We start from the raw sequence: 26,128 nt of genomic DNA, 5'->3' as shown, positions 1-26,128 counted from the left end.
AACCGACTCGGACCCTGCAATCATAATCTGAGGCCCTTCTTCATGTGCCTTCTCCACAAGAGGTCTGGGGGGTGGCAATACAATAATGGGCTTTTTCTGCAGTGGCTCCCCACCTGTGGAATGTTCTTCCCAGGGAGGCTCACCTGGCGCCTTCATTACATTTGGTGCCAGGCAGAAACATTCCTCTTCTCCTTTGAGTAACTGGTGCCTTTGACTAATTCAGCAATCTAAGGCCTTTTAAACTTTTGTGTTTTTATCCACCCTATGATCCTCGGATGAAGGGTAGCATAAAATTTAATAAATAATAACAACACACAATGATCTCTGATTGACTGAGATCATGTCATAGAGTGGAGAGGGAGAGGGGGAGAGAGAGGGGGGGAGAGAGAAGCTCTATCCAGTTAAAGAACTAGTCTGGGGAAATGGCAGGTGGTAACAGGTGCAAAAAACTGAAGGTATGCATTTTTAAGAGAACCTCTCCCAGCAAAGGGGGCATTTTACACCCTGAATTTACTTGGGAGAATTTGGCACAGCCCCAGTTCTCAGCATGAACAACACCACCTGCCTAAAAACAACTAGCATAACTCTTCTTTTTTCAAGTATCAAATAGACAGATGCACAACTCATCCCAAAGTCATTGCATAAACAGGAATGGTTCCATGTTCTTTCTTTTTCTTTTTTAAAAAAAGATGAACTGCTTAGGCCAAGAAGAAACAGCCATCTCATCAATAATAGCTTAACACAAGAAAGCAGCACACAGTAGCGATCGAGACAGGCAATACATTAAATGATTTAACTCTCTAGGCTTTTATTCAATTAATTAACCCACATGGGAAATTGTGGTGAGCAAGTAAACGGTACAGTACAGAGTGTGTGCCCTGCCCGCTTTTCCATCCCTTTCAGCCTACAGTAAGCACTTACACACAGACACAGACACTCTGAGAAGTATATCTATCACCTGTAGCAGATAAAACAAGAGTACAGTAAGCCCACAACTTACTTGCATTTAACTTGTGTGCATTCAGCTTTACAGGCTTGGCAAATATATATACATATAGTGCCATTCAGCCCGTTTAATAAACGGGCGCTAGAACATTCGGCCTTTTTTGGTGGCAGCGGCGCGTGGGGGGCTTTTATTCCTTGTCTAATTGATTGTTCCTTCCCCCCTCCCTTTGATCCTTAATTTATCCCTAATTTTCTCCCCCCCGTTCCCAAACCCCAAGCCAAAGTCCCCCCCCCCTTTTTACCTTTACAGCCCGGGCTTGGCTGGGGGGTGCGGGGGTATTTCTTCCTTTACCCCCTCCGAAGCTTGTGTTTGGAGTGCGGATCCCTCCCACCCTGTTTTCGCGCACTTTTTGCGCCTGCCGTTTGGTTCCTAATTCCCCCCCATCAATAGCGCTGCTGCTGCCAGGGCCCAGCGGCCAAATTCTGGCTCCTGGACGGCCCGGGCGGCTGCTCCGGGGTGTACGCCCAGTTTTTCGGGGGGTGGGGGTGGCTCCCGCTACTTTTGTTGGCCTCCGCGGCTGTTTTTCAGTCACCTGCTGCATCCAGGAGGGAGCTTTGCCGTCCGGGGGGCTTGCGCCTGCCCCGGCGCTTTCTGAGGGTCCCGCGGTTGGCGCTGAGCATTCGGCTGGCCGTTCCAGCCCAGCGGGGGTTTCCCGGTTGCTTGCGCTGTTTGGGCCTCAATTTCGGGCCTGTTAGTGAGGAGAAGCCGGGGCCTGGTTTTTTTGGTCGTCCCGGCTTCCTCCTCAGGCCCTTGGGCACGTTGAGAGAGGGCCTGCCCTGCTTAGGGGCCTTGCTGCCTGCTCCTGCCTTCCACCTGGTGGCCTCTGTTTTAATTGCTTATTGAACCAGTGCAGGGCAGAGGGGTGGGGGGTGGGGTGGGGATAGCGTGTTTGTGTGTGTGCGCGCGCGTGCAGTCTCTGCGTCCAATCCCTGTGTCCCTGGGGCACATGCTCAGTAGCGCGGAAAACGGGACACAGGGAATCTGGATGCAGAGACACTTGCATATTATTATATAGGATAATTAAAAAGGCAGGCGGAAAGGGGGCAGGCATCTGGGGAAAAAAGACTTTGGCAATCCCACCCACCATTGCACCCAAAGTGTTTTGACTATATGTGACTTTGGCTTTAGGCATGATCCCGGGAACACAACCCCATGCAGGTTTGTGGGGTTACTCTAATTCTCCCACTATGATTGGTTTGGTGCTTTGCTTTCTTTTTACCCCCTCCCCTGTCTAAACACTGGAACTATTATTCAAAAAAGTGCTGCCATTGCAGAAAACAAAAGCCGTTACTTTCATACGTGGTGATCATGTCTCTCAGCATAAAAATATTGAAAAATGATTACAAAATGAATATCTTAAATATAACAGTATGAACATGGCGCTGGATCCATTATTTCTGTTGCTAAACTTCACATATTGAATTAACCCCCTATATGATTGTGGCAGAAAGAATGATATATAGTCAAACTTGGAGATCCCAGAAGCTACCCTTGTGCAGTGAGTGAATTAATAAGCTCTGGTAGTTAATGCCAAGTTAACATATTATTTAACTAATGCCAATACATATTATTTACGAGATGAGGAAACGGTATGAGGAGAATAAATTTGTAGAATTATGGTCTCACTTTATAATATATTGACAGAGAAATATGCTCTAAACAAACAAACTGTGTTTCTAACACCAAGAATCATATTAGCTGTTTACAAATAGATGTACTACCATAAGACAATCCAATGAGAAGTCCAAAATATGACAAAGCTATGAAAAAAAGCTTTATTAAATACCAGTATAATTTACAATTTATCCACTTATTTTCTTCTGTATAGTAATGATGTATGTTCATATGACAAAAGTACCATAATTCTTACTGGTTTGTTTGTTTTCTAATGTAATCAATGCATTCAGACATCTTATGAAATTCTTGACAATTTTTTTTAAAATAAGATTAAAAGAGAGAGAGAGAGAGAGAGAGAGAGAGAGAGAGAGAGAGAGAGAGAGAGACCACTGAAATCTGTTCCTATAAAGTGGGGAAAGCTGCCTTCTGACTAAGACAAGGGCCACAAAATCAAGAACCCAAAATCCTGCTCTGCCAGGATGGGAAAGGGAAATCACAAATGCAGGTTTATCAGCACTGTACAAATTAAATTTCATTTTAAACTATTAGAGCAGATTCCTTCACATACAGATATAGTCACACAAAATCTTTGGAAGACATCTATATGTGTGCTTACATCGGATTTGAAATGTGGGAAATTCCACACTGCACATGCCCCTTAAATGATGCAAATCAGTCTTCCCTTTTTTCCCTGCTATCGCACTGACATATTGCCTACATTTCTGAAAGCACCCTGTTTAACACACATATCTACTGCGAACATGTAAACCTTTAAACATGTAAACCACATCAAAGTCACCCAGAAGAAAAAGAAAATGACCTTTTTTTTCATTACAGGCCAGTCCTAATACACACACACACATACATGCCTAAAAGGTTCCTGGGAGGCACCCTTAGCAAAGGTCATATGCCAGTCATGCACATGGAATTCAAGTTCTCTCCCAATCCCAGGCTGTATTTTTCCTCTCCTTGGTCTTATGCAAGCTCAAAACTTGGCTCTATAAACAAATCACGTTGCTACATGGCATAACTGTTCCTAAGGATGCCAAGTTCTTCTCAGGTAAGGGAGAGAAGAGAACAGAACAGGTCTTTATAACTGTATTACCTGTACAAGCACAGTGTTTCCAGCTTTCATAGGATATGAAACCAAAGGACAAGCACCAAGGAAACCTTAAACTATCCCTTATTCTAGAGCATCATAAACATGACCAGTCCTAACATACCATGTTCTAATGCACTCCAGATTCAGAGAATTCTGCAAAACAGAAGAAGCAGGCTGGTTTCCAACCCCCCCCCCAAACCTAGCAAGTGTACTTTGATGGCCTCACTTCCAGCTGTCTGTGGCAGACAACTATCACCTGCTTCAGAGAAAAGTGTGAAGATGTAACAATACTGGACAAGATTTGACCAGCTCTCTCATCAAACAATAAGGTTACGGAGTGAAGGCATTGTTTTCATAGATGGCCCAGTATAAGCTTTGCTCTTAGCGGCTTTTGCAGGAAGACTTTTGGAGTTTCTTCAGCAGCAGCAGCAGCAGCACAGTGCTGTACCGTATTGTGTGCAGGGAACCACTGCTTGTGTGCAAAATTGTGTGCAAGGAACTAACCCCAACAGCGGCATTTGAACAAGATCTCTCTCCCACAAAGCACTAGCTCTTTCTTAGCATCTTTCCTCCCAAAGCATGTTCAAATGATGAGGTAAGTAAGGGGTACATCAAGGGGTACTCCACTCAGGACTTTGTTGTTACATAAGGTGCAGTAGCCTCCTAACTGGCAGGGCTTAGTCCCTGGCATCTCAGGTAGCTTGGTGCTGCAAAAAGACCTCCACCTGAACCAGCAGGCTTAGAAACCCATTGTCAGTTAGAAAACACAATACTGGGTCAGGTGGATTAATGACAGCTTCATATATTGTTTTTCATGTAAACATTTTCCAAGAACTACTTCAGGATGTTACAGGACCTCCCAGGAACACACAACACCAGGCGCCCCCTTCCTCGGAGCCTGAGACCCACCAGGCGTGCCACCTTGCCCCCACGATAGTGAGTGCCTGGGGGTGTGCTGACACCACTGCAGTGTGCAGACATCACTTGCACATGTTGCCTGGGGGGGCAGGGGCGTAGCCAGGATCAAAACTAGGGGGGGCAAGCCATGGTCGTTCAGGGGAGGGGCCAAGGCACGGGAGGGGAGGGGCCACGAAGTGGGAATTTGGGCAGGGCTACAGGCCAGCGGGCCTGATGACATCGTGGCAGTGGCGGAGGCAGCGGCTACCTTGTGCTTCTGGGGCTGGCAGTGTTGGCGGCTACCCTGCTTGGCTGGAGGACGGGAGGGTCGGGCAGGCGAGAGGGGGTGGCAGGGCGGGCGAGGGCGAGGCAAGGCATGGCCGCAGCCACGACGGCTCCGAGGCGTTGCTGCATATCAGCATAATATTTCAACCATGGTTCAAGCCCCACCTTATGAAAAAATTCCTGCATTGCAGGGGGTTGGACTAGATGACCCTTGTGGTCCCTTCCGACTACAATTCTATGATTCTATTGATATATTACCATAGCATATGCATCATTCTACTTTCTTGAATTGTCCTACTCCTAGGCATAGCAGCCAACTCCTAGAGGCCTAGGTGCCTCCCCCCCCCCCAAATTACTGGTAAATACCATATTTGAAAGAGTCATCCCCCCATGTTGATGGGCTTTCTATGTGGGGCTTATCTCCCCCCCCTGTATTTTATTAAGGATGGAAGAGGGAGGGAAGGAAGGATGGAAGAAATAGAGAGAGGGATAACTCATATTTGTGGGTGTCTCTGGATGACGCTGTGATGCTGGAACTCTGCAGCAAGAGGACGGGAGGGTCGGGCAGGCGAGAGGGGGTGGCAGGGCGGGCGAGGGCGAGGCATGGCCGCAGCCACAACGACTCCGAGGCGTTGCTGCATATCAGCATAATACTTCCACCATGGTTCAAGCCCCAGCTTAGGAAAAAATTCCTGCATTGCAGGGGGTTGGACCAGATGACCCTTGTGGTCCCTTCAGACTACAATTCTATGATTCTATTGATATATTACCATAGCATATGCATCATTCTGCTTTCTTGAATTGTCCTACTCCTAGGCATAGCAGCCAACTCCTAGAGGCCTAGATGCCTCTCCCCCCCCCCGCAATTACTGGTAAATACCGTATTTGAAAGAGTCATCCCCCCATGTTGATGGGCTTTCTATGTGGGGCTTATCTGCCCCCCCTGTATTTTATTGAGGATGGAAGAGGGAGGGAAGGAAGGAAGGAATAGAGAGAGGGATAACTCATATTTGTGGGTGCCTCTGGGTGCCTCTGTGATGCTGGAACTCTGCATGTACAGGAGCCTTGTAAGCAGCTTTCTCTCTGCTTGATTTACAGCAGGCACGTCCAACAGGTAGATTGTGATCTACCAGTAGATCACTGGATGTCTGTGGTAGATCACTGGTAGGTCACTGGCACCCCTAAAAAAAGCTTACCCAAAATTTTCCTCCTCCCTAAAAAAAGTTGAACTATGACCTGAAGCCCTAAACAAAAATGGGCCTCCCTCCTTCCTAAAAGAAGCTCAACAAGTTTGACCTAAACCCCAAAAAACAGGACTTCCCTTCCTTTAAAAAACTCAACAGCTTTGACCTGAACCCCCCCCAAAGGGGGTAGATCACCCCCAGTTTTAAACTCTGTGAGTAGATCAGAGTCTCTTGGGAGGTGGCCACCCCTGATTTACAGTATACAGATGCAGGAGGAGGGGCAGACTGGAACACCACTGCTTTTTATAAACATCACTGTGTCTGTCAAAGCTACAGCCCCCCCTTTCTTATTCACTTCCTTTTAGCCTTGCAGAGCCACCTTAGTCAAATTGAATCCTCTGAGTCTGCACCCTCATTAAATCGCCAATAGAACTCTTAATGCTCCTGAATGCTCATTAACAACTCCCACTTAAGAACAATAGGGTGAAATGGTCAGCTATCGAATCTTGCCTGGGGATATATGCTCCATTGTCTTAACTGCTTAACTACTGGTAGCCACTTTGCTTTATTTATTTGATGTGTTTTTGTTACAGCTGTGTCCCCCCCCCAGCAAGCGGAGACTTAGCTGCTCTTGCTAAAGCAAAGCCCTTTCCACTTCAGTTTTTGGAGTGGAAAAGTGCTGGTTATGGTCTGTAAAATACATTAATTTTTTGCTTCTAGGGGGGGCAGCTGCCCCCTCCTGCCCCCCCTTGCCTACGCCCATGTGGGGGGGTTGCTGACGCTACACACACATGCTACGGGGCATGCCAACGTGACACCAAGTGGAATCTTGGGCGGGCGGCCTCCCTCCTTTTTTAAAATTGTAGGTACCCGGGCACCCAGGGCCCTGCATAGTTGGCACCTATGAGATCCACTATGCTACTATTTCCAATAGTAGTCTGGAATCAAGCATAGTAAACCAGATTATTCTACAAGGGGTAAAATTATGCCTTGATTATTGAGTCGTCTTTAAGCGTCCAAGAGTGGCTGGGGCAACCCAGTCAGATGGGCGGGGCATAAATAATAAATAGAATCATAGAATCTTAGCTCCCCTGCAATGCAGGAATCTCAGCCAAAGCATCCATGACAGATTAAAATAAAATCTTATTTTTATTCTAATATTAAAATTAAATTAAAACACACAAACCACCACCACTTAGCAATATTTGAAATGCAAGCTTAAAGAAAAGCAGTACCAAGACACTGGTGTCTGCAGAGAGTTCTAAGCAACTATTTCAAGTGAGAGGTTAGAAACTGCACTTATTAAAGCCCTTGAATTATTAGTTTAGAATCTAGTTTATGGCCATTGATGTATCACTATACCAGATGTAATTTCATTTGTATCAAGGCATGCAAGGAGCAATTAGTGTTACAGTAAGAGGAAGTATTCCATGAAGATCTGCCTGGTAATCATGACATTTACCCAATTACATTAGGAAAATGAAGGGTATTTTCTTTTATGAAGCCACCCCCAACCTTTATAAGAAGTTTTCTTTCTACATTCAAATTTAGCAGAGGCAGAAGGAAATAAGACTCCACCTCACTGCCAATGGGCACATTTTATTTGCAGTTGGTTGGTGGCTACAGTCCCTCCCTGCTGTGGTCCAAATTAGAACACTGGGCAGCTTGTGTGGCTTCTCTTTGGCACAGGGTAGAACCAAACCCAGCTGCAGGAAAAGTTATTCCAATCACCACATTCATGTGATGAATGAAAGGGCCACTATTGCCACCTTTTAGAGAAGATAAATCTTACCTGTCTCTGGCTCTACTTGGATATTCCCACATCATCAACACTGTAGTCCAGTGTAAATACTGGAGTGCCACTGGGAACAAGATCTGCTGGTTCAGGGCAAAGGCCTACCCAGTCCAACATTCTGGTCTGGCCAACAAGATGCCTATGGGAAGCCTGCAAGCAGAACCTGAGCACAAAAGCACTTTCCTCAGCATTCAGAGGCAGCACATAGCCATCAACGGCCTTGGTCCTGTATACCTGAAGGAGTGTCTCCACCCCCATCGTTTAGTCCAGACACTGAGATCCAGCGCCGAGGGGCTTCTGGCGGTTCCCTCACTGTGAGAAGCAAAGCTACAGGGAACCAGGCAGAGGGCCTTCTCAGTCGTGGCGCCCGCCCTGTGGAACGCCCTCCCATCGGAGGCCAAGGAGATAAACAACTACCTGACATTTAGAAAACATTTAGGGAAGTTTAGGGAAGTTTTTAATCTGTGATATTTTAATGTATTTTGGTATTTTCTGGAAGCCGCCCAGAGTGGTGGGGGAAACCCAGCCAGAAAGGCGGGGTATAAATAGTAAATCATCATCATCATCATCATCACAAGAACAAAATTAAAACTTGACTAGTAAATGGCAATGTAGGAAGTCCATAGGTAGAGCATGGCCAAAGGGACAGCCTTCACCAGACACTGAGTTGCATCCGACTGTGCCTGCATCCAGACAACACTTCATTCCATTTTCATTATGTTTCTTTACCTGAAAATTTCCACATAATATATGGTCTTTCACAAGATGTAAAAGCAAAATCCAGTGGATGTTTGGTGCTCATTTCTGCTCATTTCTGTGCTATTTGCTTCCAGGGGGAAAAAATCTGATTGAAACACCGTTAACCCAGAAAATCCCAATAATTTTCCACTGCAATTTCACATGACCAAATTTCGAGTGGTATCTTGGCATACAGTTCTTTTCCACCATTTAAAATTTAGCATGACATGGCAGTATATTGATTAAAAAGCTGCAGTTCCGTAACGCAACAGGTGATCGCTAGCATTGTAATCAGGGAAACTAATGCAATAATCCCCACATATGAATGTGCCCTAAACCTCTGTTAGACAATGATAAAGATTTTTGTCTGACAGACCAATCCAGAGTTGCCCCACTTTTGCCATTCACCCCATCATGGCTTGATATGTAACCACAATGTTACATATCAACCCATAGTAACCACAATTCAACATGAGGAATTCATTCAACATGAGGGATCACAAGTCGTGTGCTTTTTTATTCATGAGAACACATTCAGATTTGAAAACAAGTGTTGGAGACCCTTGTTTTTACATTATGAATGATGTGTGCTGAAATAAAACTAAGTGCAATCAGTTATCTCCCAGTTCGTGACACAGGGCCCTCTCATAGGCAAAAAGGCTATGGCTGCTTGGGTTTCAGCTGAACAAAGTATTTCTTTCCTGCAGTATTAGCAGTGACACAAAAGTCCTCACAAGCCTTTTCAGACTATTCTTATCTAAGAACGTGATGTGTGTATCTTACAACTTGTCCAAGAAGTAGATTTTCCATTTATCTGATCCTTCGTGTCTTGCCCATTATGCAATTACCTACATACCAGGAAAGCTGACAACAGAGAGGTTCTTTAAAAGGGAGGAACATGGAAATACACACACACACACACACACACACACACACACACACACACACACACACAGCTGAAAAGGATTTGTGAACAAACCAATGGCCACAGCTGGGAGGAAGAAAAAAACACACACACACAACATTCAGCTTACAATGAGATTTACTGCTCAGTCTACTAAGACTTCATCTCTACCTGTGCTAAGCAGATTTCTGGCTGGAGAAACAGTGAGTGGTATCCACTCCCCCCACCCCAGCCCCTGCCTTGGCTGTGACACAGATGGCTGTCATTTTCCGGCTGACTTGGGTTATGACTGACCTACTATGCACCTCCCAAGCTCAGAAACTGCAGGTCCTGGAAGTCCATGACTCAGGAGAAAAGAGCTGCCCAAGTTCAGGTTTATGCTAAGCAGCACAAAACTGAGTTATTACAGAAGTGAAGGTTGGGTGAAGGGTGAAGAAGGAGGAGGAGGAGGAGTTTGGATTTGATACCCCGCTTTATCACTACCCTAAGGAGTCTCAAAGCGGCTAACATTCTCCTTTCCCTTCCTCCCCCACAACAAACACTCTGTGAGGTGAGTGGGGCTGAGAGACTTCAAAGAAGTGTGACTAGCCCAAGGTCACCCAGCAGCTGCATGTGGATGAGCAGAGACACGAACCCGGTTAACCAGATTACGAGTCTACCGCTCTTAACCACTCCACCACACTGGGTGGGGGGAAGAGAGGGGGGGAAAGTGGGAGGAAGAGATCCCATGACACTTTGCACTCTGCTCCGTGATTCTGCAGCTCGTGCTGCTATCAGAACTTATCAAGAAGAGGAAGATCTTGCCCTTTCCAAGTCCAATGTGCAAACTGCAGACATTTGTTCCAGCATTACACATGATTTGTGCCCTGACATGACCCATCTTCAAGGGCTAGATTTCTCCTGCAGCTCAGTCTAAAGATCCAAACTACACACAACAGTGGAGAATTTCAACACTGACCTGCCTAATCATGGAGACAGGTGAAGTCTAGATGGAGTGGGGGTGATGTCACACACTTAAAAATGATTTGTGGTGGTATTTTTGGTTGCCTGCTTCTTTGGGGGTGCATTGCCTGCTTTTCATTGTCTGTGGAGGGTTTTCTTGGGGGGTGTAGATATTGTTGCCTGCTGCTTGATGCGAGTCAGTGGGGATAGCATCACTGGTTCTTTCTTATGTCAAATGGTTATTTTGTGGTGCCCATGACCGTTTCTAAAATTTCCAGGTGTGTCCTCAGCCCAAGAAGGTTGGGGACTCCTGCTCTATGACACAATCCTTCATGACACAGTTCTGTTTTATTTTTGGCCAAAGCTGAGCAAGCACCCTAAAAACATGCCTTCTGTACCAGCTATTCCACCACTATCCACCAAGCCACCTCTATCTCTTAAGAAGTATCTTCTCAAAAGTCTTCAATCAAAGTCTGTCCTGGATCATTTCATTCCAGTCTCCCCTCACCTGCCCCTATGCTGTCTTACATGTCTTATATAGCTGTGTGTACAGCTATATGCACAAAGGCGGTCTTGTTACAGAAGGTTGCACAGCACACTTGGAGCAGAGGAACATGCGACATCAAGGTTCATGGTTTCTCTGTGGGGCCCCACTCCTTGCTCCCATGTTGGGTGACATGGGATCAAAGAACATCAGAGTAGGGTTAATATGTTAGCAACACCCACTTATAGGAAGAGGCCATGGGGAAAATGTGAGCCAGTTACCTTCTATGTAGCATTTAAGAGACACAATCATTTTGGATCCATGGGTACACTTGCAAGCTGGAGAAACACACAGGCACAACACACACAGCACAACAATGTACACACAGTAGCCTACTGTATTGCCTACAATAGAATGATTCTTCCAAGCCTAATTTCAGGGACCAAGGGAATCTTCTGTGGCTGCATGTCTGTAGTACCTCGGTTTACGATCGCTGCAGTTTGCGATCGATCGGTTTGCGAACGCTGCGGACCTGGAAGTGCTTACATCTGGGTTCCGCGGCACACGCATGCACAGAAGCGATCTGTACGGCACACGCATGCACAGAAGAGGCGCTCCGTTTGCGGACTGCTCGGGGAGCGACCGGCTCCCCGGAACCAATTGTGTCCCTAAACCAAGGTACCCCTCTATGTTCTCCTAGGGCTCATCCACACTTCCTCTTGCCCTGCTCCTTTCCCCCTTGGGCAAACCACTCTTTTCCATTCAGTCGGGGCAAATGGCAATTTGGGTTTTCTTTGGATTGATGTTTTCTCCAATTTAGCACTAACGAACAGGTTTTCCATGGGAAAGAGCTTGGACCGCATGGTTTCTAGGCATGGGACAAGCAAAAGTGTGGAAAGGTCCCAGCTGCTGGAATACAACTCAGGCCTACATGGGTAACTTACAAATTGTCAAACAAAGGAAGTAAAACATCACATAAATGGAAAATAGACCTATTACATTTATATCCTCCTTTACCTCCATGCTCCCCCCTCAAAAATTATTTTTCCAACCTCCTAATATGATAGATCAGACTGAGAGAAGGTTAATTAGTCCTGTATCATGGCTGAGTGGGGATCTGAACCCCAGTTTCCCAGATCCTAGTCTGCCACTCTTAAGTGCAACACCATGCTGGTTAATGATCAGTTTAGGAAAAGGGGGTTGGGGTCAATGGGATGAGAGAGGGTTTTTTTCCATAAGAAAAAGAAAAGAGCCAAATAAAACCACGGTGTATGGAACCCCCCCCCCCAAAAAAAAAATCTGGCTTGGCATTCCTGCTACACTTTTTCTTTTTTTGTATTTTTCTGCAGCAATCTCAGAGGATTTCTTAGTTTTGTTTTACTTCTTGTTTCTAGGATACAGAATCTCAGCAGCGATGTCAACAAAACACACACACTTGCATGAGGCAGAACAAGGGTGCAGGGAGAGAAGAATTAGAGAACTGCAAGCAAGCTAAAATTGTTGTTTTTAAAAAGAGAAGCAACTTAGGAACATAACAAGAGCCCTGCTGGATCATCCTCCAACTCAGGGGGAGCCAGCATGCTGGCCTCAAGATGGCCTTGGTCTCCAACTCCCAGCAGTCCCAGCCACCAGGGCCAATGGTCAGGGATGATGGAAGCTGTATTCCAACATATAGAGAGCACCAACTGCACTCTTTAATAAAATAGGCAAGCCAAGACAGTTCCTACTTTTCCAAGTTTCACTCAGGCTGGTACTAACCTTTCACCAGTATCAATTTTTGGTAGCACACTAGATCAGACAGGCTTGCTTGCACATTTGTTCTAGATTTAAAAATTCTGAAGACATTGGCATTTGGAAGTAAAATTTTGTATATGGCAATATATGTGTACTGAATTGCTGCACTAAAAATTAGCAAATGCAGCTTCAGTGATACTAGGAAGAATATTTTGAAGTTCAAAATATTTTTGGCAGCGTATAGCTAGGAGGTACCATAAATAAGGTCTTTTATAGAGGGGGGAGGATTAAGATTCACAACAAGTTTTAAAGGCCTGTTCTTGGATACATCTTTTTAACAGTTGTGTTTTTAAAAAGGGATTGCTCTTAAAACCTACTGGTCTCAGCATTCCTGAGATCCCACTGGCATTTCCTATGCACAGGAAGGTGGAGCCAGAAGGGTGTGGGCATCACATTGGCACCAGAGAAGGAGGGACCAGGATCGTAATAATCTGGGCTATTTAGATCCCAGAGACAGCAGGTGCCAGAGGTGCTGAAAGGATTTACAGGCTCCGAAACATATGTGAGTAAATGAGTTCAGCCTTTGGCATCCTCCAGAGTCCACAGAAGAACTGACACAATATCCCAGGGACAGGGAACTGTCTAAAATGCATTTGTCACTTGTGTATAATTAAGATACATACATGCCATACTGCTGTGCCTTATTATTAATGCAAACCAAACCACAAGAATGCAAATAGCTTAAGTACAGGGAGCTAACAGAAGTAATGGGAAGCCAATCACTTCACTAATTTTTCAGAACAGGCACATAAAAGAGGAGAGGAAAAGAGAAGAGGAAACTGTGTGTTGGGCCCAGAAGAATTAAGCCTGCATGCAGATGGAGAAATAACTAAATGCTTTGGGGGGGGGGGGCTGAGAGAAAAGCGCTTCTAGGACTGCAAAAAATTCCCCAGAGGCTCTGAACCAAACACTTGCACAGCAAAATCTGGAAACAAAAAGGTGTGGTGCATGGTGGGTCAGCTTCTGGCACCAGGACTCGTGATGCCATCTCCTCACCCTCAGATTGTAGTCCTTTACCTGGAGATTCTGAAGTAGGGCTCAATAAGAGGCCACTCACTAAGGCTGCCATATGTCCAGATTTTACCAGACATATCCAGAACACTGCAGTCGGCTGTGATAAAGTGACCTCTGTGCCTCCTCTGTCCACTGTCCTGCTGATGGGCAAATTCAACGATCATGATCTCCCTCCTTAAGGATTCTCTTTTTTTAAAAATATGGGCTTGAACAGGACAATCCTTCAAATAGAGGACTGTCTTTTGTAAGTAAGGCACTTGAACAGCCTATGGCCAGATCCCAAAGAAGATCAGAGGTGACAAATATTAGGGTGGCGGGGATTGCAGTTTCCCCAGCAGATGCTGTTACTGAAACGAGAAACCTCAATATAGCCCACCTGACATTTAACAATTGTGTAAAACAAATATAGCTTGCAAATCTAGTTTTATTAGGAATTGCGATTTTATTCTGTAGAAGCTAGTACAGTACAGTATTCAAGTGTAATGTAGCTCACAGACATTTAAAGAAAAAGAGAAAACAGAACTAAATCTAACAGCATAATAGCATTATTTTGGTGATAAAGGTAAAGGTAAAGGGGCCCCTGACCATCAGGTCCAGTCGTGTCCGACTCTGGGGTTGCAGCGCTCATCTCGCTCTATAGGCCGAGGGAGCCAGCATTTGTCCGCAGACAGCTTCCGGGTCATGTGGCCAGCATGACAAAGCTGCTTCTGGCAAACCAGAGCAGCGCACGGAAACACCGTTTACCTTCCCGCCTGAGCGGTCCCTATTTATCTACTTGCGCTTTGATGTGCTTTCGAACTGCTAGGTGGGCAGGAGCTGGGACCGAACAACAGGAGCTCACCCCGTTGCAGGGGTTCAAACCTCTGACCTTCTGATCAGCAAGCCCTAGACTCTGTGGTTTAACCCACAGCGCCACCTGGGTCCCATTTTGGTGATACTTTCATGAGATTTGAGACTTTTGAAGGATCGCTCCATGTTAACAGTTAAATAAAAATTGGTGCTTTCAAACACAGTAAAAAATAAAGCACTGTTACATAATTTAGCCCTCTGGCTAGAGCAGCAAGCAAGTTGAATCTGGAGACTGCCCTGTGATTTAAATTAATGTTGAGTCAACTAGCAGGGTATCTGGAGACGAACAGATCAGAACTGAAGCATATGCTAAGAGCTATATGGCAGGCACCCATGCAGGGCCAAGGACACTATACTCTGGCTCAGGACAGCAAAATGCACATCAAGAAGAATGAGTGTTCTGCTTCCCATTGCCAAAGGTTTTTTTATTTTTTTATTTTAAAGGAAGCCTCAGAATGAACACTCAAGAGAAGCCAGTGACAGAAGCCAATGACGTTTCCCCCCTTTTTCTTTCCCCCATACTGCCAAGAAGGTATAAATCCCTGAGAACAAGATAATAAAACAAACTGACCTTGCAACCCAATTAGGTCTGCAAACTGTTTCTCTTGTGTGTTTCGAGCCAATACAACTGCAGAGGATAAACTGAACACAAAGCGTTGTCTTGACAGTGGCAAACTTTATCAGCATCACAAAGCAGCTAGGCATAGCATGGAAGCAGGCGGCTGTTCAGGCAAGGCACAGAAGGGCTAGGCTTCAGACAGGAATCCTATGCAATGGGCCATTGGAAGAAAGATACCACCTTGATTCCATTAAGCAGGATCATTTAACCACTTAACTTCCCCAAACAATTTCAAACAGAGTCAAAATAATGATTTGGCACTACTGATTAGGCTCAGACTTAGTATTTGTTCTTCCTGATGATGGAAATCACCAGCAAATTAGTTGTTGTTTAATAGATGTGCAACTTCACAGGAAATGCCTCAGAGAAACTTCACAGGAAATTCCTCTTACCAGTTTCACACTTCTGAAAAAGCGAAAAGCTGCAGCAGAATTTTGCAGTTTCCCCACACTTTGTTAAAAAGCTTGAATTTTTAAGACAATACAAAGGAGAGACATGCACCTGCAACACGTGCTTCCTTATCAAATGGAAAACAAAGAATTCCTGCCATTCTACTGCAACCCAAAACATTACTGTGTAGGGGGGAGGAAGCTGCATACATGCCCACTGAGAGAGAATGAAAAGGAAAGATTGACTTGAAGCAAAACTGCCCCACAGCTCAAAGCAGTAAAGCAACCGCCTCTCCAGCATTTAAAACTTCCATATTTCAAAAATCTACTTTGAGCAGATACCCAATTAGTAAGGCTAAAAATCATCACACTTTAATAACAGCAAATGCATAATATTCTAAGTGAAATCAGTTTCTGGGAATGAAAAGAGTGCTGTTACGCTCAGGTGCTACTTGCAGGCTTCCCATAGGAATCTGGTTGGCCATTGTGAGAAGCACAAAATGCTGGACTAGATGGGCCTTTGGCCTGACCCAGCAGTGTTCTTTCTATGCCCTCAACAACACATAGTCAAAAGCCATTCATACATAATTGAGAAAACAGCAAGGCATTCTGGGTGACTGCAATAATGATGGCAGGGAATATTCCACCTTATTGCTATGGACAATCCACCTAAATAAAAAAAAAACCCACATTTGCAGCAGAAGCAAGACATGCCAGAGCCATCATCTCTCCAAAAGGCAAGAACAAGGGATACCAGACATTGTTTCAAAAGCAAGCATAATTTTTTTTATTCCTGCACACTTCCTTTGGGGCGGGGAGATGGAAGATTCCAGTACGCTTGGCCTTGTCTCATTTGGCTTTTGCTACAGGGCTCTCTTTCATCTCCTCCATGCTCCATGTTGCTTTTATCTTGTGATCTTATCAGCATTCCTCTAGCTTCCCTCAAACATCCTACATGAGGACACCTCCAGTTCCACCTCAAATTTAACATTTTCAGCATTTAGATGGCAACTCTCGTGTAAAGGGTTTACAGAACTTTAAAAGAGCAGCAGAGAAATGCCATGGGTAGATGTTTTGGCTTCGACCAGGAAGATCTTGGTGGCTTTTAATTTTTATGCACTTGTAGACAACAGTAGTACTCATACCAAGCCCTTTTCTTACACCCATACCTCAGATTCCACAGCCGCATCCTAGGAGCAAATTTATTTTCTGGGGGGCCAGCATGTGAGCAAATTGTACAGTAGCTCGTTTAAATGTATGCAAATTAAATATCGCTAAGCACTGGCTGTAAGCTTAAAAACCACACAGGATGACAAAAGCTTCTCTCAACGGCAGTCACATGGCAAGCCTAGCTATGACAAAAATGATTGCTGTGCTACCCGCATTAATAGGCATATTGTTGCCAAACCGGCAGCTTTCTAAGATTGGCCTCGATTTCTTCTCTTCCCACTCCAAACTAATTATAGGCACCCAGATGCATTAGCAAAACTAAATGCCAAAACAAACTAAATATCCATCAAGCTCTAGAATCACTGTTCGGCACCTTGGTCAGCTTTTCCAGCTCCTGTTCCCTTATGATATGATAAAAATGCTGTATTCAGGCATTCTTGAAGATCCCAGAGATCTGCCTCCAACATGGACTTACGTACTTCCCCCCTCTTAAACTCCCGACTCATGGAGCAAAAAGCATCAGGTGCCTCAAGGGGCAGAGGGAGTTTCCCACCTGTCCTCATTTGTGTCTGACTGTCTAAAACATCACTGCCGAGGATGACAAGGTTCAGGAGTCCCAGAGACAGTTGTTTGGTTCCATGGTTATTCTCCCGCATGCTTGCAGGACCAGGCGTCAAGACTTCCCATACCCCAACCCAAATAATAAGAGATCAATGAGACTGGGTTTGGGTCAAAACAGGCCCCAACTTTATTGAATACAGATGAAAGAGGTTTGGGCATGGGGCAATCTAAATACTTCCAGCCTGACCGCAGAAGTGATGCGTGGTCAATCCAGACAGGGGTTCCTAAGACTTACATCAAATGCATTTGGCCCTGGCCCCACCTGGGCATGCGGACATGACCACTCCCCCCAGATCCCTTTAACGGGATACCCCAGCATTTGGAGGGGCAGACAGAGCCTACAACCTCCCCTCCATCCAAAACAAAGGATTGCCCCAATGAGGTACGCAAAACCACCGAGTCAGTGCCAATTAGCCCAATGAGCAAATTCCTACCCAGCCCCTTAAAGGATGGCAACCCCCACAGTCACAGCAAAGTCACGGACTATCAGCTTAAACTGAGGGTGGCTGGGCGGGGAAACCCAGTGCAGGAACAAACAAATGCTGGCTGCTTAAATGGGCAAGGGGCGGATCCGAGGGAAGCCCACCATCGGCTCCATCAGCTCCACCACCAGCACAGCCCAAGCCCCGGCCTGCATCCTCATTTGCCAAAACAGAGAGCGTGCCAGGATACGGTCCCTGATAGGAAGAGCACAGCCAGTTTGAATTCCCTCGTCGGGGCCCCAGTGAAGCCTCCTCCGTCATGCAATGCTGCCACACAAAAAGGGGTGAGCGGGCTTGTTGTCCTTAGGATCTTGGAAGAGAAAAGGCAGGTGGGAAGAGCCTTGCCTCTGCTTCAAAGGCCTGTGGGACCCAGGGCTAGTCCAGTTCCCTCTCATGTACATAAATCTTAACAGAAGATTCACTCAGAAAGGGCAAACAAAAGCAGCATTGCACAGTCACCATTGGAAGCTTTTGCCACTGCATCCAACCCTTAATGAGAACAAGCCAACCCAAGCTACATACTAGTGCTTATCTCTAGATTATTATTGAGATAATAAGAATCGTTTGGACCCACTTAAATAAAAGCTGGAAAGAATGGTGGAAAATAAAAAGAGTGACCAGGTTCTCTCTCTCTGCATGAACAAAGGAACCACTGCCCGTGAAACTTCACACATCACAAAATTACCTAGCAGTCTTATGGAGCATCTTCTGATTGAACAGGAGGCCAGAATCCATCTAATTCTCACATTTTCATCATGTCCATGTTCAGCATAATACCAAATCCAATTATTATTATATTTAAAAAATTAACACTTAGCTAAGAGCTAGAGGAGGAACTCTAGAGAATAATTTAATTAGTTATGATAGGTAAAGAGTCTTTCTTGCAGCAATTTAAACCAACCCTGCTGATGTTCCTCATAATTGGAGGAAGTTTTATGAGGCTCTTATAAAATGCATCACCCTGCTACATGACAGATTTGGCATAAGCTGTACCTTTAGGCTGACAACATGCGTTCATTGTGTAACACCCTCAATGACTCACCCAGCTGGATAAGCAACGAGACCACTCTTTGGATCACAGGCCAATCCTCTGCCTCCAGAGACGGTGATTCCCAGCACTTTCTCCAAGGTCACCTAGTCAAAAAGAAAAAAAAGAAAATGAGATTCATGCAGATTGAATTCAACTTGCATGTAACCACAAGCTTCAATTTGTATGCATGTGTGTGAATATATATTGTTTCAGTGGAGACTGGAAGATGCACATAATCAGCAAGGATGCCACCAAGTGTCAAGAGCTGTTCTCTTGATGCAGATGACAGACGTATTTAGTAGGTTCTGTGTAGAAGAAAACAAGAAGGAGGAAGAGGAGGAGGAGGAGGAGCTGGTCCATAGCCAGTGTTTTGAGAAGGAGATTTATAAAACTATCACAGTAATTGGAACCAACATTAAAGCATGGGAAATACTGGGAGGGAGGTTAGAGAAAAAGGAAAACTACCAAGTTTTCTACCAAGGTTATAGGGCTCATACTTCCTTTGCCTAAAGCCTCGGAATCAAATATTCCCAGCCAGGTAAGAGTTATTTCTAAACATATATATTACCACCAGCAGATTTTAAAAAATCACTTCATTGCAATCACACAATTTCAATTAGAGACTGGATACAATGGCTTAACCAAGCCCAGCCAATTAGCTTCATAGATGAAGAGCAAATATCTGAACCTGAGCACTGGTGGAGGAAGGCGGGTGCGGGGGATGTGGTGCGCACCAGGTGTCAGCTGTGAGGTTGGGTGACATCACCACGCCACCCCTGCCCCACGCTCGCTGCATAGGGAATGTCCTTGGACGCTCTCCGCGCGGGCGGCTAGCAGCACACACCGCTGTGTAGGCGGTTAGCCCCACCCCTGCGCTGCTCTGGGTGCCGGGGCAGGTAGCTCCGCCCCTTTACCTGAGACTTGTACACCCAGACCTAATAACCTGCCCATTGCATCACACACATTCATGCACTGACAATCCGGGTCTTGAATCCTGTCTGCCAAACAGAGGCCAAGTAGCCAAATACATGAGGGAGCAATTCATGTAGGGAGGGCCGGTGCTAGGGTTTTTTGCGCCCTAGGCGAGATCACCTTCTGGCGCCCCCCCCAAAAAATAAAAAAATAAAAATAGAAAAATAGAAAAAATAAAAATAGAAAATAGAAAAAATAAAAATAGAAAAAATAAAAAATAAAAACAGCTGAGAGGCGCAGCAAGGTGGCCCCAGGCTCCCGCTCCCCACACGCCTCCGGAGCTTCGCGCGGGGAGCGCGAGCCTGGGACCGCCTCCACTGCGCCTGTCAGCTGTTGAGCGGCTTCAGGCCACTCTCCGGAGGCACGCACGCGCCTCGGGAAAGCGGCCTGAAGCCGCTCAACAGTGACAGGCACAGTGGAGGCAGCCCCAGGCAGCACCGGGGGTTGGCCGGTGGCGGGCAGCACCCCCTCCATTTTGGCGCCCTAGGCAGCTGCGTAGTTCGCCTTAATGGACGCGCCGGCCCTGCATGTAGGCTTGGATCAGAAGAACCGTGAATGGCAGAAAATGTATTGATAAATGCTAGCAAAAGGATTCCTTTAGAGCTGCACCACAATGTTGTCAATCATCCTTTCTCCTGTTCTTTAGCAAAGTGGTGTTTGGCTTTTATTTATGGTGCACATACATTATTCCTCCAACAACATTATTTGCAAGATTTTACTAGACTGAATATTGACTCTTCTGTTTTTAGTTACAACATCATGAGAAGAGAAGACTCCCTGGAAAAGACCCTGATGCTGGGAAAGATTGAGGACACTAGGAGAAGGGGACGACAGAGGACGAGATGGTTGGACAGTGTTCTCAAAGCTATCAACATGAGTTTGAACAAACTGCGGGAGGCAGTGCAAGACAGGAGTGCCTGATGTGCTCTGGTCCAAGTGTCAGACACGACTAAACGACTAAACAACAACAACAACAACAAAAATCTTTTGTCACATTTCCAAAAAGCCTGTAGGGATGGGTGGCACAGTTATTAATCTTTGCGGTTATTAAAAGCTGTCCTCTAGGGACTCCAGCCTTCCAAAACAAGGAAAGTCTCCCACACATAGCCTTGCTAACCAGCTTCAAGAAACACCTAAAGATGCCCGTGGGAGCCGATTGCCCAGGTTTTCCCAAGAAGATACCTGGTTACAACAGCATTTCTTTTCACAAGATCATTTCCCATTCCAATAGAATTTCCTAAGTCCTTCCTTCATATGTTAATAGCGTGGATAGCCTGGATTCAAACTAGTGGCCTAAAGGGAAAAGGGTTTCAAAACCTGCTGCCAATCTTTTCCTCCTCTCCACCCCTGTGTCATAAGGTTCACATTCTCTTGTGCCGGATGCCTTGCAGCAGGAAAGGAAAAGCCAAGAAGAAGATAAAGATCCCGCCCTGTTGCAAAAATGAGCATATCTTTTGAAACGAGATTTTCAGAAAATTAAAGACAAGCATTGTTCTTTCTGTCAGTATGTATTCCTGGAGGATGTATTCATACAGCCATGCAAGCAAGAGCTAAGAGGTAACTGTGGTTAGGTACGAATAAAGGGATAGTTCTCCAAATGGAAGGGTGTAGAAATTAGAGTCCTCCAACATTACATAAGTACCCAGGGTGCACAGGACAATTCTATACCTTCTTGATGCTTTCAGAAACCAACCCTGCTGCAACATACCATCTTGCCAGGTTCTGCACAACAGCGCTCAAAATTCATGGGTGATGACCTGTGCCACAAACTAGATTTAATGAGCACTCATATCAGAGTGCTCTGTAGATTGATAGCTATAGTCTTATGATCTGCCACTCCCATCTAAGAAGAAGAGTTTGGATTTGATATCCTGCTTTATCACTACCCGAAGGAGTCTCAAAGCAGCTAACAATCTCCTTTCCCTTCCTCCCCCACAACGAACACTCTGTGAGGTGAGTGGGGCTGAGAGACTTCAAAGAAGTGTGACTAGCCCAAGGTCACCCAGCAGCTGCATGTGGAGGAGCGGGGACACGAACCCGGTTCACCAGATTAGGAGACTACCACTCTTAACCACTACACCACACTGGCTCTCTAATACTCCTAACCCTTAGTTTAGATTTTCCTAGCTTCCTTTTTATAGACTTTTAATTCTTTTTAGTTTTTCAAATCGTTTTTCAGATTTTAAATGACCCCTTACACTGGTCTATGGCCGTAATAAAGATTTGGATCAATATTGAAATCTGTGCATTTTAACTTCTTCATTAAAGTTCTTCATTAAACTTCTTCTTGATTAAACAACCACAGGTGAATAGTGAGGTGGCCAAGTTTCCTAATGATACTAAATTGTTCAGAGTTATTAAAACAAAAAGAGATTGTGAAGAGCTCCCAAAGGACTTCTGCAAACTATATGAATGGGCAGGAAAATGGCAAATGCAATTTTAATGTAGGCAAGTGTAAAGAAAGTAATGCATCCTGGAACGACCAAAAAAAAATCTTAATTTCACATATATGCTCATGGGGTCTGAACTTACACTAACTGAGCAGGACTGAGATCATGGGAGTTGTAGACCAGCCTGAGGAAGATGTTGTCACATGTGAAAAAGGTTAATTCCATGCTAGCAATCATTAGGAAAGGAACTGAAAATAAACTGCCAGTGTCAGAATGTCATTATATAAATGTATGGCACCACTGCATTAGGAATGCTGTGTATAGCTCTGGTCACCTAACCTCAACAAATATATTGTCAAATTGGAAAAGGTTGAGAAATCACCTGAAGAGTTCCTTATTCTGTATAATGCTACAGAGACAGCTCACTTGAAACAAAGGGCCTTCTTCTCCCTGAGAAATCTGAAGCTAGTAACGCAGCTGGCCTCCCCCATCCTAGGTAAAGGCAGAAAATCACAAACTCTCGCAGGCACCCTGCACCATCAAATTACTTCATGCAACGAGATACATGGGCATATGAAAAGATGTTAGATGAACCAGGCTGTTCTCACATGGGGGAACCAGCTGCCATTCATGGTATTGTTTTTGCATTTTCATTAAACTAGCCCATAGTCACTCCCTTCCCTTCACCACCTACTCCAGAGACAGGCAATATCCAACAGGCTTTACAACACACAAATATTCCTGGCTACCAAGATTTGTAGCTGTAACACACATGCCTCCAGGTCAAAGAATGTAATGCAATCAATAATTTCATTCCTTAACTCAATAAGAAAAGATCGTGTTCTCTGTAATCAACAGATATGCCTCTCAAATGCACCAAATAAGTTATGCATACATCAGTAACATATGGGCAAATTACTTTTTGCATGTGGAACTCATGAAGTGCTTAGCCATCCTGGAAGGGAATGTGATTACTTCATTTTCAATGCTTCATTTTAACAAGGTCTGTGAGAAATTAGGAGACATCTTTCTATCAGTCAGGCATTTCTGTCATTTCACTCAAAATGACATCTCACTCAACTAGCTCTGGACCCTCAAAACCCCGCAAAATCTATTTGACCAGAGCACTGGGATAGAAAAAAATGAACATGTACTCCCACAGGCTACTCTGTCATATTCCCTTCCAATCTTTGATGAGCTGTGCACAGACTTACACAAACTAGTAGTTTGGTCAATTAACAGCCCTGACTGCATAGTCTGAAATACCTGTGCAATTGCCATGCACTGCAGGATGGGTGAAAAGTGAGCAGAGAAGAAGCACAAGCACTTTGCAGTTTATAGGAATCAGCCATGCTGCAGACACAGTACAAGCAGTCCCTCAAATACACACTAGACCAGGGCGGCCCAACTTTTCATAGAAAAGGACACACACTGCCTTGTTGCACGGTTGCAGGGCAGCACAAGACCAAAATGTGAAGCCCCACCCCCAAAAGCCCTCATGCTGCCTTCCAAAAGCCAGCTAAGTAGGGTCCTAGAGCCCTCTTACCTTCTTCCCAAAGCTGGTTCAGAGCAAGTCCGAACTAGACTTTGGGGAGGAAGCCAGAGGACTCAAAGACCTTGTCAGAGCCCACACACCTCTTTCCCAAAGTGCAGACTTTGCTTATCCAGCTTTGAGAAGGCAGCGTGAGGGCTGGGGTATGTGTGTCAAATGCTGCAGAGGGCTGTCAAAAAAAGGCCTTGAGGGGCACATGTCCTGCTCTAGACACAAGACCTGTCAGGCTGCCCTGCCCTACAGTTTCAATTACAAGCTGCTACAGATGAAGTGGACAGAAAAAGGTGTGCCCTTGCTCACCCTTCCTCCATTGCAAGTGGTAACAGTTAGATCTGTGGAAGAATAGCAGCACACACAACGTTCCACAGAGTGCGATTTACTGTCAGAATGCACATCCTAATACAGCTGTACAACAAAAAGCCTGTGCTGTTACATTTAGCACTGCTGGGCTTCATTTGGCACATTCACCGAAGAACGCTAATTACAGTGTGCTGTTCTGCTTAGGGGGGGCTGTCAGCATTTCCACTGTAAAGCCTTCATTTTGGGATCTTATAACACATCTGTAATGTATTCACTTGGAGCTAAAGCTGGATGCTAAAAGGTCTGGCACTCAACCACGTTTCTCTGCTTGTTTAGGATGTGTGTGCATGTGTTTGTTTTATAGGGTTTGGTGTTTTCCATTTTCATCACAAAGATCTGAGAAGGAAATTAAATGTGGAGACTAAGTTATACGTTACTCAAGTTAGAGAAGAAGAAAAAAAGCAGCTCCAACTTCCATCCTGAATGCACACCCTTCTGTTTGGTATTTTCCAATTCAAAATAGCTTGGTGTTTTGTTTTGTTCTTGCAACATCGTAAGAGGATCTTTCGATTTTTCCTCTTTCCCACCTGCAGTCTCATTTGCTCTCTCAGCAGTTGGGCAGACATATTCCAACCACCCTTCTATAAGACTTGGACGAGACTATAATTAAAAGAGGAACAAAGCAAGCATATAGCAAGGCTGGAGACAGGCTGGAAAAGCCAGAAGTCTTATCAGAGGCATTGTTGCCCATGGCATGAACACATTTCTTTTGATGCTGCTATCACTTCTGATCAAGTTTTGCAGGCCTTTGAAGCACAACTAAAGACAGAGACAACACGGACAAAAATTCCCTCCGTCACCTAAGAAGGTGCCTTAAGGACAGAACATTTGCCCCTCTAGCCCAGTATCGTCTAGTCTGAAAGGAACCAGCTCTCAGGCAGAGGTCTCTCACATTGCCTACTACCCAATAACTTTTAGACTATCAGTGATTGAAATCCTCTGCAGTGGGAAACATAAATTAATACATTATTAGTCCACTGAACATAAGAAGAGTCCTGCTGGACTGGGCCAATGAAACAGGATGCTGGACTAAAAATCTAGTCCAGCATCCTATTCTCTCAGTGGCCAACCAGATGCCCATGAGAAACCTGCAAACTGGACCTGTGTGCAACAGCACTCTCTGCCCCTAAAGGTGCAAGCAACTAGTATTCAGAAGCATTACTGCTTCCGAGCATAGAGGCACAGTATAGTCATCGTGGCTAGTATTCACTGATAGCCTCCATGAATGGTCTCATCCTCCTTTTTTAAAAAAGCCATCCAAATTGGTGACCATTACTGCCTTCTGTGGAAGCACATTCCATAGTTTCACTATGCACTGTGTGAATAAGTATGTACTGTCCTTTATTTCTCCAGAATTTTCCAACATTCTGCTTCATTGGATGTCCACAAGTTCTAGCGTTATGAGAGGCAAATAAAAACTTCTCTATCCACTTTCACCATGCCATGCATACGGTAATTTTTTTAACCTCTATGATGTCTCCTCTTACTTATTTTCTCAAAACTAAAAAGGCTCAGCTACTGCAACCTTTGCCCATAGGTGAGTTGCTCCACCCCCTTGATCATTTTGGCTGCCCCTTTCTGAACCTTTGCCAACCTGACAATATCCTTTTTAAGCTGAGGTGACCAGATCTGCATACAGTATTCCAAATGCAGTCATACAACAGATTTGTATAATGTCCTTATGATATTGGCAGTTTTATTTTCAATTCCTCCCCTAATGAACCCTAGCATGGAATTTGCCTTTTTTCACAACTGATTCATCTAGGTCAGTACTGCCTACTCTGACTGGTACTTCAACAACATTCTCTTCCAACAGAAGACAGGTGGTGCTTCCTTCCCAACGCACATCTCGCTGCTCTTCAATCCCATATTAATGGCTTTTCAATCAAACTTGATTGGATAACAGCTACTTAAGATAAATCTGCTATAATT

At 45.0% G+C, this 26,128-nt stretch overlaps 1 protein-coding gene across 5 annotated transcripts in view; it reads right to left on the bottom strand.

The window, feature by feature from the left end:
- The window catches only part of MAPKBP1 (mitogen-activated protein kinase binding protein 1), a 139,583-nt gene that overhangs the window by 78,868 nt on the left and 34,587 nt on the right, over positions 1 to 26,128 (bottom strand). For 4 of the 5 annotated variants that reach the window (XM_035111943.2, XM_035111951.2, XM_035111968.2 and 1 more), the window contains exon 3: positions 18,935 to 19,026. In XM_035111943.2, the coding sequence (XP_034967834.1) occupies positions 18,935 to 19,026 (92 nt within the window). The other variant, XM_060273582.1, reaches the window with a different exon arrangement.

This window comes from Zootoca vivipara, chromosome 1 (assembly GCF_963506605.1).
Source record: "Zootoca vivipara chromosome 1, rZooViv1.1, whole genome shotgun sequence".
NCBI classification, from domain to species: Eukaryota; Metazoa; Chordata; class Lepidosauria; order Squamata; family Lacertidae; genus Zootoca; species Zootoca vivipara.
Note: the sequence above shows the minus strand (reverse complement) of the source record. Positions and strands in the feature narration are given on the sequence as shown.